The sequence below is a fragment of the Salmo salar genome, chromosome 07 (genome assembly GCF_965601325.2).
Source record: "Salmo salar chromosome 07, fSalSal1, whole genome shotgun sequence".
Taxonomy (NCBI): Eukaryota; Metazoa; Chordata; class Actinopteri; order Salmoniformes; family Salmonidae; genus Salmo; species Salmo salar.
Window position 1 is genome coordinate 30,083,253 of NC_138297.1, and position 17,009 is coordinate 30,100,261.

Here is a 17,009-nt window from a genome sequence, read left to right on the forward strand (position 1 = left end):
TACAGTTGTAGGTGTATGTATAATACAATAAAAAATCTTGAGAATAGTCATTTACGTTTGGTTTATATATTTTGTTCTTTAAACAATACAAATGATTCACATACCACATCTCTTTCAAGCAGTACAAAATACAAGAACTCTTAATTTTATTAAAACATTACATTTATAAATAACTATTGTGAAACTATTTTCACAGCATCTTTATGAACAGACTCAGAGAACTGCGTGACATAATCATAGCAAGCTATGTACATTGTAAACAATATATAACTAATCTGAGACTCACACAAACTAGTCATGACATATATTCCCTTTGACATCTATGGGGCTTACTGTAGATACTGTAGAGCTGCTTTGTACAGGTTTTCTCCATTTCTCAAAACGGTGTAAGCCCCATAGAAATATAATTCCTAGAAGGGAATTCACCATCAAAGTCAATTGGGTGTCATTGGAGACGTAGCCAGCAACAGACTAACCTTCAGAGTACATAAATATAATTTCTAGAAGGGACATAGCCCTTCAGACCACAGCAATTAGATTGCCCAGTCAGGAATTCAATTACTATGCTTCAGAGTTCCTTCACTTAGTCATCCTTCTTGTGGGGTAGAGCCGAGCTGTTATCAGCGGTTTTATAAAGCAAAGCCGATCTGTTGTCGTTAGGCAATCCTTCATTATTGTTTCCAACCTTCCCATTGATCAGAGGAGTCGATGGCGTTGTAGACTCTGCCCCCTCAGATGTGAGGTACTCGCTGATCAGCTTCTGATAGGTGGGATGGGTGGTCAGCACTCTGAACAGCTCCTCTGTAGAGATACAACAATGTAGCGTTAGGGTTGTTGACAAGGATGTGGCTCTCTCAACTTGTCTTTCCTTCAGTCCCCGCTACCCATCTCCTTGGCGCCTCAACTGTATTGGAGAAGGTCCACGGTCCCTTCCGTCAGAACTTCTCTAATGGGTTTTGAGAAGGAGGCAAGGAGAGAGGATGCGGGGGAATCGAGGAAAGATTAATTGAGAAAGAGCCAGTAGTTAGGGGCAGTCGGACGATCGCTCTTCTTTGAAACAGCTTGTGTCACATGATCACAGACTTGGTTTCTGCTCAACAGCCACAAAAGGCAAAAAAAAGTTTAATAATACACCACGAATAATCAAGGTAAGTTGGAATGGGCTGAAAGTAGCTGAGGGGAGGATTAAAAAACCCATGATCTATAATAGTTCTGACTGAAAACACTTCATATAATGTATACCGGATGTGTTTAAGTACCATCTATCCAGATGTAATCAAATAGCAAAAATATAGTTATGTAATTACGGTGTAAAAAAAAAAGTACCACGTAAATAATGTGTAGAATATACATGTAACAAAAAGTTTTTTTGGTCCTCCGAAAGAAGGGTCGTGGTGGATGGGTCCCCCAAAAAATAAAGATGTTTATTTGATTAATGAAGTTGTTCATTCATTTAAATGTAAATTATGTTAATATAGATTGGTGTCTTGCGTTCAGTGGGCGCGCCTCTCCAGGACAGTTCTGAGTACAGCTCCTCTGTGTGGTATTGAGGACTCCCCACTATCGCCCCCATCAGGTCAGACACATCCACTGCAGTCAGACTGCCACGACCCTCTCTGTCATACAGCTGCAGACACACACACACACAGCAGATAGTTTATATTGGGTTAAAAAAATATACTGTTTATGTAAGTATATGAAGTTAATATACAGTTTGTAAAATATTCCATTTAGAAAATACAGTACATGCATACACAGTGCATTCGAAAAGTATTCAGTCCCGTGTGGCTCAGTTGGTAGAGCATGGCGTTTGCAACGCCAGGGTTGTGGGTTCGATTCCCACGGGGGACCAGTACGGAGAAAAAAAATGTATGAAATGTATGCATTCACTACTGTAAGTCGCTCTGGATAAGAGCGTCTGCTAAATGACTAAAATGTAAATGTAAATCTAATCCATTTTAGAATAAGGCTGTAACGTAACAAAATGCGGAAAAAGTGAAGGGGTCTGAATACTTTCCGAATGCACTGTACAAATACAGTACATAAACACATGTAAAATATACTGTATATGACCAGTTTATAGGTTAAAGCGCCCTCTTTATACCGCCTGGGTTTGTTTCTCTGTTCTTAACCTGGGTGCCAGTCTGTTCCTGCTCACTTGCCAAACATGTTGGAGTTGACACGCGCACAAACAGATCCGGGACCCAGGCTACGTACACACACTTTATAGGTTGAAATGCATAACTTCAGACCATATTTAACATGTACTCTAAACATTAACACAGGGGTTATGAATCTATTCTACACGTACACACACAAACACTGGGAGATGTACTTACAGTGAAGGCGATGTGAAGGAGAGACTTGAAGTCCATAAAGCTGGAGACAGCAGCCACACTTAGATAGATCTGTCTGAGATCCACCTTGTCATCCTGCAACGCAACGCACACTGACCACGTTTACATGCACACCAATATCCCGTTATTACTTGGGATATTCAAGAACTTTGTTTTTGAGTTGACGCATATAAAATATCAAATCCCGTTTACAATAACCCGAAAAAGCTTATATCCCGGTTATGTGAAACCAGGATAAGATGCCTGGAATATGCTGATCTTAGACGGAATAGTGTGGCACGCTCTCCATAGTCGATGTGAGTAAGACCTTTAAACAGGTCAACATTCACAAGGCAGCAGGGCCAGACGGATTACCAGGACGTGTACTCCGAGCATGCGCTGACCAACTGGCAACTGTCTTCAATGACATTTTCAACCTGTCCCTGACAGTCTGTAACACCAACATGTTTCAAACTGACCAGCATAGTCCATGTACTCAAGAACACGAAGGTAACCTGCCTAAATGCTACCAACCCGTAGCACTCACATCTGTAGCTATGAAGTGCTTTGAAAGGCTCACATCAACACCATTATTCCAGAAACGCTAGACCCACTCCAATTTGCATACTGCTCCAACAGATCCACAGATGATGCAATCTCTATTGCACTCCACACTGCCCTTTCAAACCTGGACAAAAGGAACACCTATGTGAGAATGCTATTCATTGACCACAGCTCAGCGTTCAAAACCACAGTGCCCTAAAAGCTCATCACTAAGCTAAGAACCCTGGGACTAAACACCTTCCTCTGCAACTGGATCGTGGACTTCCTGACGGGCCGTCCACATGTGGTAAGGGTAGGTAAAAATACATCCGCCACGCTGATCCTCAACACGGGTGCATGCTCAGTCCCCTCCTGTACTCCCTGTTCACTCATGACTGCACGGCCAGAACACCATCATCAAGTTTGCCGATGACACAACAGTGGTAGGCCTGATCAGATGGCCTATAGGGAGGAGGTCAGAGAACATGCCACTGCATGTTCTCTGACCTCCTCCCTATAGGCCATCTCATCGTTGTCGGTGATCAGGCCTACCACTGTTGTGTCATCGGCAAACTTGATGATGGTGTTCTGGCCGTGCAGTCATGAGTGAACAGGGAGTACAGGAGGGGACTGAGCATGCACCCGTGTTGATGCCAGGAGCAGGACAACAACCTCTCCCTCAATGTGAGCAAGACTAAGGATCTGATCGTGGACTACAGGAAAAGGCGGGCCGAACAGGCCCCCATTAACATCGACGGGGCTGTAGTGGAGCGGGTTGAGAGTTTCAAGTTCCTTGGAGTCCACATCACCAACGAACTATCATAGTCCAAACACACCAATACAGTCGTGAAGAGGGCACGACAAAACCTCTTCCCCCTCAGGAGACTGAAAAGGTTTGGCATGGGTCCCGTGATCCTCAAAAGGTTCTACAGCTGCACCATTGAGAGCATCCTGACCGGTTGCATCACCGCCTGGTACGGCAACTGCTCGGCATCTGACCGTAAGGCGCTAGAGGGTAGTGCGCGGCCCGCACACGGGGCCAAGCTTCCTGCAATCCAGGACCTATATAATAGGCGGTGTCAGAGGAAAGCCCATAAAATTGTCAGAGACTCCAGTCACCCAAGTTATAGACTGTTTTCTCTGCTACTGCACGGCAAGCGGGACCAAAAGGCTCCTCAACAGCTTCTACCCCCAAGCCATAAGACTGTTGAACAATTAATAAATCGCCACCGGACAATTTACGTTGACACCCCCACTTCATTTTTAACACTGCTGCTACTCACTGTTTATTATCTATGCATAGTCACTTCACCCCCACCTGCATGTACAGACTACCTCAACTAACCTGTACCCCCACACACTGACTCGTTATCGGTGCCCCCTGTACAATAGCCTTGTTATTGTGTATTGTGACAAATAAAGTTTGATACTTTCCCAATGCACTGTACTATTACATTTAACCAATATGAAAGTCAATTAGGAATATTCTGTATATTCACAGATTCCATGGATACTCGTGAACGGGATATCAAAAAGGTACATGTAAACAGCTTATCCTGAATAAGACCTTAAGCGGAATATGAGTTACTAGCCGGAAAATTGTGCGCATGCAAACGTTGTCACTGTTACACAAACAACACAGAAACAAAGTACACACAACACCAAGAAATAATCAAAGTGTACTGCACACACACACGCTTGACGCTGGTGGACAATTTTACCTCAGAGTACTTTACCTTTGAGTAGAGACCACAAATCTTAGCAGCAGTCTGTCTGTCAGTCAGTCCCATAAGAGGGACCAGCTCATCCGCAACAGCCCTCCAACCCTGTTCTGACTGACACCTGTCAATCATCTGAGTTAGTGCCACCTCAACCTCTGGCTCTCTGAGACTGAGGATGGAGAGGGAGAGATGGAAGGAGAGAAACAGATTGAAGGGGAGAGAAATGAGAAAGGGAGGTTTCTAGATGACAATTTAAGAAGCACTGCACACAAGAATGAGAGCACCTGCACAGTTACGATCAAACACAAAGCCATAGATAAATAGCCTACACATAGTGCATTCTGAAAAAGTATTCAGACAACTGGACTTTTTCCACATTTTGTTACGTTACAGTCTTAATGTAAAATTGATAAAATTGTTGTTCTCATCAACCTACAGTTGAAGTCGGAAGTTTACATTCACCTTAGCCAAATACATTGAAACTCAGTTTTTCACAATTCCTGACATTTAATCCTAGTAAAAATTCCCTGTTTTAGGTCAGTTAGGATCACCACTTTATTTGAAGAATGTGAAATGTCAGAATAATAGTAGAGAGAATGATTTATTTCAGTTTTTATTTATTTCATCACATTCCCAGTGGGTCTGAAGTTTACATACACTCAAGTAGTATTTGGTAGCATTGCCTTTCAATTGTTTAACTTGGGTCAAACATTTCGGGTAGCCTTCCACAAGCTTCCCACAATAAGTTGGGTGAATTTTGGCCCATTCCTCCTGACAGAGCTGGTGTAACTGAGTCAGGTTTGTAGGCCTCCTCGCTCCCACACGCCTTTTCAATACTGTCCACACATTTTCTGCAGGATTGAGGTCAGGGTTTTATGATGGCCACTCCAATAGCTTGACTTTGTTGTCCCAAAGCCATTTTGCCACAACTTTGGAAGTATGTTTGGTGTCATTGTCCATTTGGAAGACCCATTTGCGACCAAGCTTTAACTTCCCGTCTTGAGATGTAGCTCCAATATATCCACACAATTTTCATTCCTCATGATGCCATCTATTTTGTGAAGTGCAGCAAAGCACACCCACAACATGATGCTGCCAACCCTGTGCTTCACGGTTGGGATGGTATTCTTCGGCTTGCAAGCCTCCCCCTTTTTCCTCCAAATAGAATGATGGTCATTATGGCCAAACAGTTCTATTTTTGTTTCATCAGACCAGAGGACATTTCTCCAAAAAGTGCGATCTTTGTCCCCATGTGCAGTTGCAAACCGTAGTCTGGCTTTTTTATGGTGGTTTTGGAGCAGTGGCTTCTTCCTTGCTGAGCGGCCTTTCAGGTTGTCAATATATAACTCGTTTTACTGTGGATATAGATACTTTAGTACCCGTTTCCACAACGTCCTTTGCTGTTGTTCTGGGATTGACTTGCACTTTTCGCACCAAAGTACGTTCATCTCTAGGAGACAGAACGCGTCTCCTTCCTGAGTGGTATGACGGCTGCGTGGTCCCATGGTGTTTATACTTGCGTCCTATTGTTTATACAGATGAACGTGGTACCTTCAGGCGTTTGGAAACTGCTTTCAAGGATGAACCAGACTTGTGGAGGTCTACCATTTTTTTTCCTGAGATCTTGGCTGATTCCTTTTGATTTTCCCATGATGTGAAGCAAAGAAGCACTGAGTTTGAAGGTAGGCCTTGAAAAACATCCACAGGTACACCTTCAATTGACTCAATGATGTCCATTAGCCTATCAGAAGCTTCTAAAGCCATGACATCATTTTCCTGGAATTTTCCAAGCTGTTTAAAGGCACAGTCAAATTAGTGTATGAAAACTTCTGACCCACTGAAATTGTGATACAGTGAATTATAAGTGAAATAATCTGTCTGTAAACAATTGTTGGAAAAATGACGTGTCATGCACAAAGTAGATTTCCTAACCGACTAGCCAAAATTATAGTTTGTTAACAAGAAATTTGTGGAGTGGTTGAAGAACGAGTTTTAATGACTCCAACCTAAGTGTATGTAAACTTCCGACTTCAACTGTATACCGTGCTTTCTGAAAAAGTATTCAGACAACTGGACTTTTCCCACCTTTTGTTATGTTACAGTCTTACTGTAAAATTGATTAAATTGTTGTTCTCATCAATCTACACACAGCACCCCGTAATGAAAGCAAAAACAGGTTTTTAGAAAAAATCTGAAATATCACATTTACATAAGTATTCAGACTCTTCACTCAGTACTTTGTTGAAGCACCTTTGTCAGCGATCACAGCCTCAAGTCTTCTTGGGTATGACGCTTCAAGCTTGGCACACCTGTATTGGGGGAGATTCTCCCATTCTTCTCTGCAGATCTTCTCAAGCTCTGTCAGGTTGGATGGGGTGCGTTGCTGCACAGCTATTTTTCAGGTCTCTCCAGATATGTTCGATCTGGTTCAAGTCCGGCCGACCAAAGGATGTTTAGAGACTTGTCCCGAAGCCACTCCTGCGTTGTTTTGGCTGTGTGCTTAGAGTTGTTGTCCTGGTAGAAGGTGAACCATCTCTGTACTTTGCTCTGTTCATCTTTCCCTCGATCCTGACTAGTCTCCCAGTCCCTGCCACTGAGAAAAATCCCCACAGCATGATGCTGCCACCACGCTTCACCGTAGAAATGGTGCCAGGTTTCCTCTAGACGTAATACTTGGCATTTAGGCCAAAGAGTTCAATCTTGGTTTCATCAGACCAGAGAATCTTGTTTCTCATGGTCTTAGGTGCCTTTTGGCAAACTCCAAGCAGACTGTCATGTGCCTTTTACAGAGGAGTGGCTTCTCCCTGGCCACTCTGGCTGTCTGGCCTGATTGGTGGAGTGCTGCAGAGATGGTTGTACTTCTGGAAGGTTCTCCCATCTCCACAGAGGAACTCTGGAGCTCTGTCAAAGTGACCATCAGGTTCTTGGTCACCTCCCTGACCAAAGCCCTTCTCCCCCGATTGCTCAGTTTGGCCGGGCAGCCAGCTCAGGAAGAGTCTTGGTGGCTCCAAACTTCTTCCAGGCCACTGTGTTCTTGGGGACCTTCAATGCTGCAGAAATGTTTTGGTACACTTCCCCAGATCTGTGCTTCGACACAATCCTGTCTCGGAGCTCTATGGACAATTGCATTGACCTCATGGCTTGGTTTTTGCTCTGACATGCACTGTCATCTGTGGGACCTTTTATAGACAGGTATGCGCCTTTAGTTGGTTATTGTTATACGACTCAGCACACACACAAACAATTGATAGAACACATATGTATGACTCCACACAGGCACACAAACCATAGGTGACTGGTGGCACTTTAATTGGGGAGGACTGGCTCATAGTAATGGCTGGAACCGAGTGTACTTAACGGTATAAAAACAAAATCAAACATAGATTGATACCAATTAATTTACTCCATTCCAGCCATTATTATGAGCCGTCCTCCCATCACCACCCTCCTGTGACACACACACACACACCTCTCTTACCCGTCTTTGTGCAGCAGTGAGAGGGTTTCTCTGGCTGGGGGTTCTAGGGGGAGGGAGAGCCCCCCTAGCATTCTGGTAGGAACACGCCCCTCCATCACATGGTCTGTAGCTGGGATACCCAGAGTCCTGAAACACATAGGAGATGATACTGTTAGGCCACACACACACACCTCTCGTTCACATAAGCAGTGCCTACTACTTAAACTGCATATTGTTTACTAATCGTACTACATATTTTGTCAAAATGAACGCAGTAAGCAACAAATATCAGCATACTAGGCTGATCCTACTGAGAATGCATCATCTAATGCGCAATTCTACTAGATGAAAAGCGTAAATGATCCTGGCATTTAAACCATACTCATTCTTCTCTTCTCAAAAAGCCTACAATTTAAAACGCAAGTACAGGTATTCGTTCATAGCTGGGATTACCAGAGCCCTGACAAGCTCAAAGACGTAAACTCAGTACTGTTAGAATAACACACATACAGCAACAACAAACACACACCTCAAGAAGACTCAGCCCAAAGATGAGATACACATACATTACAGGCAGAAATTCTGTGTAAACTTACTTGGCCATGAGTTTCTGGACGTTGTCTGCATACAGGTTAGGGTCATCCTTCTCTTCCTGAGAGGGGGTGTATACTGGCAGAAACTGTAACCAAATCAGAGTAGAGGATATTAACACAGGTACTGTAGCCAATAAGAGAACATTACATTTATAGTGACAGGTAATACAGGCAATCAGAAGAGGATATTAATACTGACAGGTAATATCGCCAATAAGAGAAGAGGACATTTACACTGACAGCCAATCTGAAAACAGAACACTATCATACCTCAACAGTAACGTTAGTGTAGAGCTGAGAGCAGGTGTGCCACAGTGTCTCAATCCTGGAGGGAACAACACCCATCAGTGAAATAACATTTAGAAAAAGCTTATTTCCAATATTATAGATAATGAAGTTCAATGATTATTATATTTTTTTGATAAAATGTCATTTAGATGATGCCTTACCAGGTTGTGCCCTTGTGGGTCCAGCGCACAGTATCCTAGAAAAATTAGCACGTTTTCTTTTAAACTCACATGTGCAGACAGTACGTCATCTGATTCTGTTCGGAACACTGCATAGCCTACAGGTCACTCAGTTCAAAACACACCCTGTACAGACATGCTGTTGCGCCATTGGAGTTCCAACATGCACAAAGATTAACAACAGTGCCCTCCACTAATATTGGCACCCTTGGTAAATTTGAGCAAAATGTCTTTGCTATTTATCCTCTTGGTCTTTCATTCAAAATATTCACAACAACCAAAACTTTAATTGAAGTAAAATTATTGAAAAAAATTAAATGTGAAATAAATTACAAATATTTTTCTCCAAAATGTGTGACAATTATTGGCACCCCTAGACATTCTTATGAGTAAAATGTAACAGAAGTATATACCCATTCATATTTTACGTTTTTAAGTTCACCTGAGTGATTAGGAACACTTAACTGGTAAGCCATTAACTGGTAAGCCATCCTGTTTCACTGGGGTATAAATATGAGGTGACACACAGGCCAAGTTCCCATAGTCATCCATTACTATGGGAAAGACCCGAGAATACAGTAATGATGTGTGACAAAGAGTTGTTGAGCTGCACACACCAGGAAATGGCTATAAGAAAAAAGCTCAACGGTTGAAAATGCCCATTTCTACTATCAGGGCAATAATTTAAAGCAACTGGAGATGTTAACAATCGGCCTGAAAGAGGACGTGTGTCTATATGGACCCCACGCACAGTGAGGAGGATGGTTCGAGTGGCCCAAAAATCTCCAAGGATCACAGTTGGAGAATTGCAGACGTTAGTTGGGATTTGGGTCAGAAAGTCTCCAAAACTACGATCACCACAAGTTGTTTGGGAGGGTTGCCATAAAAAAAGCCTTTGCCAACAAACACCTACATTTTGCCAAACGTTACTGGAACGTTCACTGGGACTGGGTTCTATGGTCAGATGAGACCAAAATAGAGCTTTTTGGAAACAAACACCAGAGGTGTGTTTGGTGTAGACAGAAAGATGGCCATGCAGAAAAGTACATCATCCCCCACTGTGAAGTATGGTGGTGGATCTTTGCTGTTGTGGGGCTGTTTTTCTTCCAAAGGCCCTGGACAACTTGTTAGGATACATGGTATCATAGACTCCATCAAGTACCAGCAGATATTAAATCAAAACATGACTTCCTCTGCTAGGAAGCTTAAACTGGGCCGTGGTTGGATCTTCCAGCAGGACAGTGATCCAAAGCACACCTCAAAATCAACACAAACATGGTTCAATGACCACAGAATCAAGGTTTTGCCATGGCAATCCCAGTCCCCTGACCTAAACCCCATGGAAAACCTGTGGGATGAGCTGAAGAGGAGAGTCCACAAGCGTGGACCTTGGAGAATCTGAAGGATCTGGAGAGATTCTATATGGAGGAATTGTCTCAGATCCTTTGCCATGTGTTCCCCAAAATCATTACGCATTATAGGAGAAGACTCAGAGCTGTTATCTTGGCAAAGGGAGGTTGCACAAAGTATTGAATGAAGGGGTGCCAATAATTGTGGCACACATATATTTAAGAAAAAACATATGTGTTTTATGATAATAGATTTTTACTTTAATTAAAGGTTTGATTTTTGTGAACATAAAAGATGTTTTTCTTCTTCCCCACAGCCAGTTTTCCTCATATTTACCAAGGGTGCCAATATTAGTGGAGGGCACTGTATCTATGATTAGAAAGCAAACAACATGGTATTTTCCCACAACCAGAACACACTGTAGTCCTTAATAGGAAGGGTGTTCTCAGGCCCAATTCCAATTCGTCAGCAAGTCACCTACGCTGTCTTGGAGCTGGTCTAGTGGTAGTGCTGTCATCCCAGACCATATATGCTCCCGGAGGCAGCGGTTCCTTCCACCACTCACTTTCTATTTAATCCCCCTCTCTACTCACCAGTTTGTTGGGGTAGTGCAGCAGAACTGGTTGGACTGGGACTCCAGCCAGGAAGGCACCTCGAAGGGAGAGAGAACAGTAAACCAGTCAGCTCATACCTTTCTTTCTCCCCTCCCTACGTAACACAACATGCCATCCATTTCTTTAGGTTCAGCATAAGTGACAGTTTGTTGATTTAAGCCAAGATATTCTTTGTGTGCTCACCAATACTAGGTTCATATACTATTAGAAATTATTTTAACTATTAGAATAGAAGCAAAATTGCAAACACCGCCAATCTGGCACACTAGGCAGGCTAAAGCAAAGGCTAAAAGCATTTGAAAGATTTCAAATAGTATTTGAACCAAGGTCTGGTTCTCACCACGTTTAAACTTGATGAGAATGGTGCCGTTCGTAGTGGTGCCTTCTGGGAACATCAGCATCTGAGAGAGGGAGGGGATAGAACGACCGTGATTGATGAATAGAGACAATGACAGAGATGTGAAGTGAGAAAGCAAGGGAGTTAGAAAAACCAGTCCATCAGTAAGGTTCATTAGGAGGAGAAAGAGGGAGAGAAAAAGATGGGAGGGAGGGATAAAGATTGAGACAGTGATTGATGTATATAGAGAGAAAGAAGGCGTTAAACCAGTTCTATAACAGTCGTCCATTCATCAGTAATGTTAATTGTCCTATAGTTACATCATTCTAACGTGCCTGTTAACTCAGAGTCGTCGCGCTACATGACACAAGACTCATGCAGTGAGGTTACATGTGTGTAACTGGTTGGATGTGAGCCCACGTCGCCTATGTGGTAACCCAATGTCTCAACCATAGGAAATCCTTGAACAATTGGGTTTACATGTCTCGGACAAGACTACTCCGTTGCACCTGTTACCTCCATTGGCCTAATATGACCTTTGAACACTGCTTACCTGTGGCCAGTAGCCGTTGGAGGTGAGCCTCTCTATGATTTGCGCAATAGCTTGTTTCCTGGACTCTGGATTCTTCCTATTTACCATCACTGACTGATTAAACCCCAGGAGGGCTAAAGGGAGAAAAATAGAAACCATACACAAGGCTGTTATAATGTGACAAACATAATAACATGATTATTATATTAATTAGGACACAAAAGCCACTGAAGGCCTGTGCTACTGAAGAGATAGGAAAGGGAATACGAATGGAAAAGGTAAGAGAGAAAGAAAACAGAAAGGACAGGAAAAGATAGCGGGAGAACACAAACAAGAGAAGTGATGAGGCATTAGTTTGTTTTAGGAGTTTGTCAACATTTCTCAATAGTCCCTATTCTCCAATCCCTCCCCCATCTCTCCCTCCTTTCCCAACCTCCACCCCCCCCTCATTCTCCATCTCACCCCAACAGAGTAGAATGATGTTGCCCCCAGTGTGGTATTTTATCCCCAGTGATTAAGGTTACCATTTGAGGACAGTAATCAGATACTAGATCTGTGTCTTTTATGGGCAACTTTGACCCAGTCACTCCAAGTATCCCGCATAACACTCACCCCCTATTACAGGCAGGCTCTGGTTCTCCAATCTGGACACCACCTTAGCCAACTGTGTGTGTGTGTGTGTGTGTGTGTGTGTGTGTGTGTGTGTGTGTGTGTGTGTGTGCGCATGTGTCCCACTCCCAGTTACCCCCACACTCACCCCCTATAACAGGGATTTTTTGGTTTTCCGAACGGGACACCACTGTAGCTAGCTGGGTTTCCGGCAGCACCAACATGTCCAGGAAGCTACTGTGAGGCGCCACCGCCAGCACGGGAGCCTCCTTACACCCCGCTCTACGACCTTTAACCCGGACCCAGAACCCCAGGAAGAAAAACGCTGCCCGGCTCAGGAACCGGATGATGGAATGTAGCAGCCACCAACGCCACCCCGCCACTATTGGCCTGGAGCGTTCCTCCTCTGACAAGCCGGCCAAACGCAGCCGGGCAATAGGCCACATCATCAGGAAGCAGAGGGTGACCAGTAAGACACGTATGGGGAAGAGGATGGTGCCCAACACCATGCCCTGTGGATTGAAGGGACATGTTAATATATGGAGAATAGTAAGTTAAATAGAGTAGCCTGCAATGTATAATATTCATTACGCACACATTCTGTCACAGGCTACAATGTATCATATTGTATCACGTAGTTCCTAGACAAGCTGCTACATGCTACAATGAATCCAGAATATAGATGCGTGCACAGTTGATAATCAACAATAGGCACATGTATGCAGACACACAAACCATTCAAATGTGTCCTCTTACCAACTTAAACTCTTACCACATTTCCTCAAGCATAATAAGACAACTCACCCGTATTCTCTGTGCCCTGGTCAGATTCAGTTTATGTATAAATGGGTGAGGGTAATCGGATGTTGCTTGGCGACTGTCCCGCCTCTCCATGGCGACTAGGCAAGCCTTGACAGACTCAATATCTGTGAAAAGTAGGTCAGACCCAACCAGATTTCAAACTAACCCTTTGAGGTTTGATGCGCGAGGTATTCACTGAATGGCGATGAATATCCCGGTGCGTCGACAGTTTAATTCCGCTGCAACTATTTGGCGTTGCGTAAAAAGTTGTGATATAAAAGTTATTAAAGTACCTCTCAAAATATAACGTTATCAAGATGCAGAGAGCCAAAACCAGTCCGAGGGATAAGAGGAGTGCGACAGTTGGTTGGATAAAAAGAAACAAAGAAACAAGTTCAAAAGTGAAACCGATCCAAGTGAAATCGAAGATGTGAATCTGAATAAAAAAATGCCAATACGTTGATTTATTGTACTCGAATACAAGGGACTTTATACGAAATGTGCGCTCGTGTCAATGCATATGGCGTAAAAACTAAGAACAACAACTCGCATTGGTGATCTTCTTCGGTGGGGTTTTAGGGCGGACTACATCCTGAAAAGTTATATTCCCGCCCACTTTTTCTTCTCCTTCCTCTTGAAAATAAAATATTCCATTGTGGGAAAGGAGGGTAGGAGAAAATAATATATAAATAACTCGAAACCCGTCCCACTCCTTCAATCACAATCTAATCATGTTAGGTGGTGGGCGGTAGCAAGCTATCTGCTTTAGTTTTCGAGATGAACGATCTGTCGAGGGAGGAGCTATTTATTCTGAAAACATTTCCATTTGTTGGCAATGTCAATTCTCCGAAAGGTTTTCAAAATACGTACTTTCATATTCGCTAGATAGACAGGCAAACGCCACCGAGTACTAAACTGTACACCAATCAAAACTGGTGTACCATGGTACTATCTCTGCTGGTCACGTCTGCCAATCACGTTATACGTATCTAAGGTAGTAGACAATTGGTGACATCTTGAGAGCGAACTAACGTAGCAGGCGCTTGATAATATATACATTTTTTTTTTATATTGGGGGAGTAATTCATCTGCACTGTTCAGATTTGTTGAACAGTGCAGAAAACCTCCCACGACAGTTAAAAAAAACCCTAATATGATCGTCAAGCGCCTGCTATGTTATGTTAGTCTCAAGATGTCACCAGCTGTCTACTACCTTTAGATACGGATACATTGATTGGCAGAGATAGTACCATGGTACAGGAGTTTTGGCTATAACCTGATCTCTGAGCATTTCGTATTATTCTGTAGTAAATCCTAAACAATAAATTTAGTATGACATGTTACGTTTTGTATGGTATCTATTAACTTGTGGATGTCCATCACCCATTTCGTAAGATATGTTACACATTACAATTCATATTATATGTTGTGAATCTGTAAAATATACATTATGTTACCAATTTGAAAATGTATGATATATTGCAAATTCTAACCAGGTAGCTAACGCTAGCTAGCTGGCTAATGTTAGTTAGGCTAGGGCTAAGGTAAGGGGAAGGGTTAGCTAACATGCTAAGTTGTTAATTTAAATGTTAATTGTATTTTTTAATCACAGAAAGAATGAGAAAATATGGAAAAACAAATAATGAAATGTTAATTATATAAAGCAGCTTGTGTAATCATCTGACAGAGAGTAGCCCCAATCATCCCGAGCCCCAAGTAATACATTTGGGCCAGATAACTCTCACCAGAATCGGCCCAATGTCAATCCCCACATCCTAGCCATAAATAATACTGCGAAGGCGGCCCAGACTCGGGCCACATGACGTCGGCCGAGTCCGACTCTCAGCCGAGTGTCCCGACTCTCAGCCGGAATCGGCCCAGATCCACTGTGCTAGCTGGGCAAATATACTAATTTGAGTGTCCCAGATTGACTGTACTATATTACGTATAGTCTATGAGACCAGGCTGGAACAATCAAGCAAATGTGGAGGAGGAGTTAAGATGCATTGCTGACAGAGATACTTTAGAAGAGATGGGAAACGTATTAACGCCTATTGTGTAGGTTGCACATGCTACGTCAATGGGCCGCATGATGCATTCTGGGCTATTCTTGGAGTTCTGAGGTGGATGAGCGTTCAAAAGATTTTTCACAGTCTGAGCTCGTTTTTTCCCGAGTTCCCAGTTATCTTTAACGTACTGAAGTCGGAATTCTGAGATTTCCCAGTTGTTTTGAACTTGGCATTTGCAACAACATGATGCAGAATGACAAGGTGAACGCGATTGGTCGACAGTCTGCTGTGTGGGGCGTTATACAGTATGTTTCTCCATTCGTTGCCGAAATGAACCCCACAGCGGATGTCCTCATAATACCCATAAAAACTAGCAGTAAACACGGAAATGATTCCAAACCTTTTTCAGCATTTAGTTTATTCATTGTGGATTTTAGAAACACTTCAAATAAGTGTTTCGTGTAGGCTTACCCTGGCGTGACGTTTTGATAACAGTGTAAATCTCTCTCGGACAAGGTGACTTGTGTTACAATATTTGGCGCTCAGATTCAAAAATACTAATTAGCATCAAAGCAAACATCATGCAAGACTACACATCGTTGCAAGCTTCTGCACATTATCTCTAGCTGACACCTTTGCTGTCTAGCTACTAGCTACCTTGATCCAAAACTAAAATATATTTTAATTTACTGTTCCATATTTTATTTAACTAATATTTGTTTTCTTATTTATACATTTGGTCTTGTGTCTTGCACATGATTCTATACCAGTAGCAGTCAGATATTTATAATGTGCCATGAAGACTAGACTAGTTTTTACAAAGAAGCTACAGTGCATTCGGAAAGTATTCAGACCCCTTCTCCAGATTTTGTTACGTTACAGCCATATAACATTTATTAAATTCAACATTATCTTCATAAATGAAGCGGCAGGTAGCCTAGTGGTTAGAGCGTTAGGCCAGTAACCTAAAGATAAGAATAAATTCATATTTACAATGATGGCCTACGAACAGTCTGACTGAAACCTAAAGGTTGCTAGATCGAATCCCTGAGCTGACAAGGTAAAAATCTGTCGTTCTGCCCCTGAACAAGGTTAACTGCCCCAATCAGGGATTCGATCTAGCAACCTTTAGGTTTCAGTCAGACTGTTCGTAGGCCATCATTGTAAATATGAATTTATTCTTATCTGACTTGCCTAGCTAAAAAAACAAGAAAAAAAACAATACCCCATAATGACAAAGTGAAAACAAGTTTTTTTTTTTTTTTTTTAAATGTAATAAAAATTAACAGAAATACCTTATTTACACAAGTATTCAGACCCTTTGCTATGAGACTTGAAATTGAGCTCAGGTGCATCCTGTTTCCATTGGCCATCCTTGAGTTTCTCCAACTTCATTGGAGTCCACCTGTGGTAAATTCAATTGATTGGACATGATTTGGAAAGGCGCACACCTGTCAATATAAGGTCCCACAGTTGACAGTGCATGTCAGAGTAAAAACCAAGCCATGAGGTCAAAGGAATTGTCCTAGAGCTCCGAGACAGGATTGTGTCGAGGCACAGATCTGCGGAAGTGTACCAAAAAACAATTCTGCAGCATTGAAGGTCCCCAAGAACACAGTTGCTTCCACCATTCATAAATG

At 42.6% G+C, this 17,009-nt stretch overlaps 1 protein-coding gene across 1 annotated transcript; it reads right to left on the reverse strand.

Annotated features, from left to right (window-relative positions):
* Positions 1–50: 50 nt before the first annotated feature.
* plcg (1-acyl-sn-glycerol-3-phosphate acyltransferase eta) lies at positions 51–13,911 on the reverse strand. The gene is given in 13 exon segments (NM_001141753.1): positions 51–801; positions 1,492–1,627; positions 2,340–2,432; positions 4,616–4,769; positions 8,079–8,204; positions 8,654–8,736; positions 8,921–8,975; positions 9,100–9,134; positions 11,061–11,119; positions 11,422–11,482; positions 11,972–12,084; positions 12,708–13,071; positions 13,364–13,911. Coding segments are annotated over 13 exon segments (1,587 nt in total). The 5' UTR covers positions 13,454–13,911; the 3' UTR covers positions 51–583.
* Between the last annotated feature and the right edge of the window lie 3,098 nt (positions 13,912–17,009).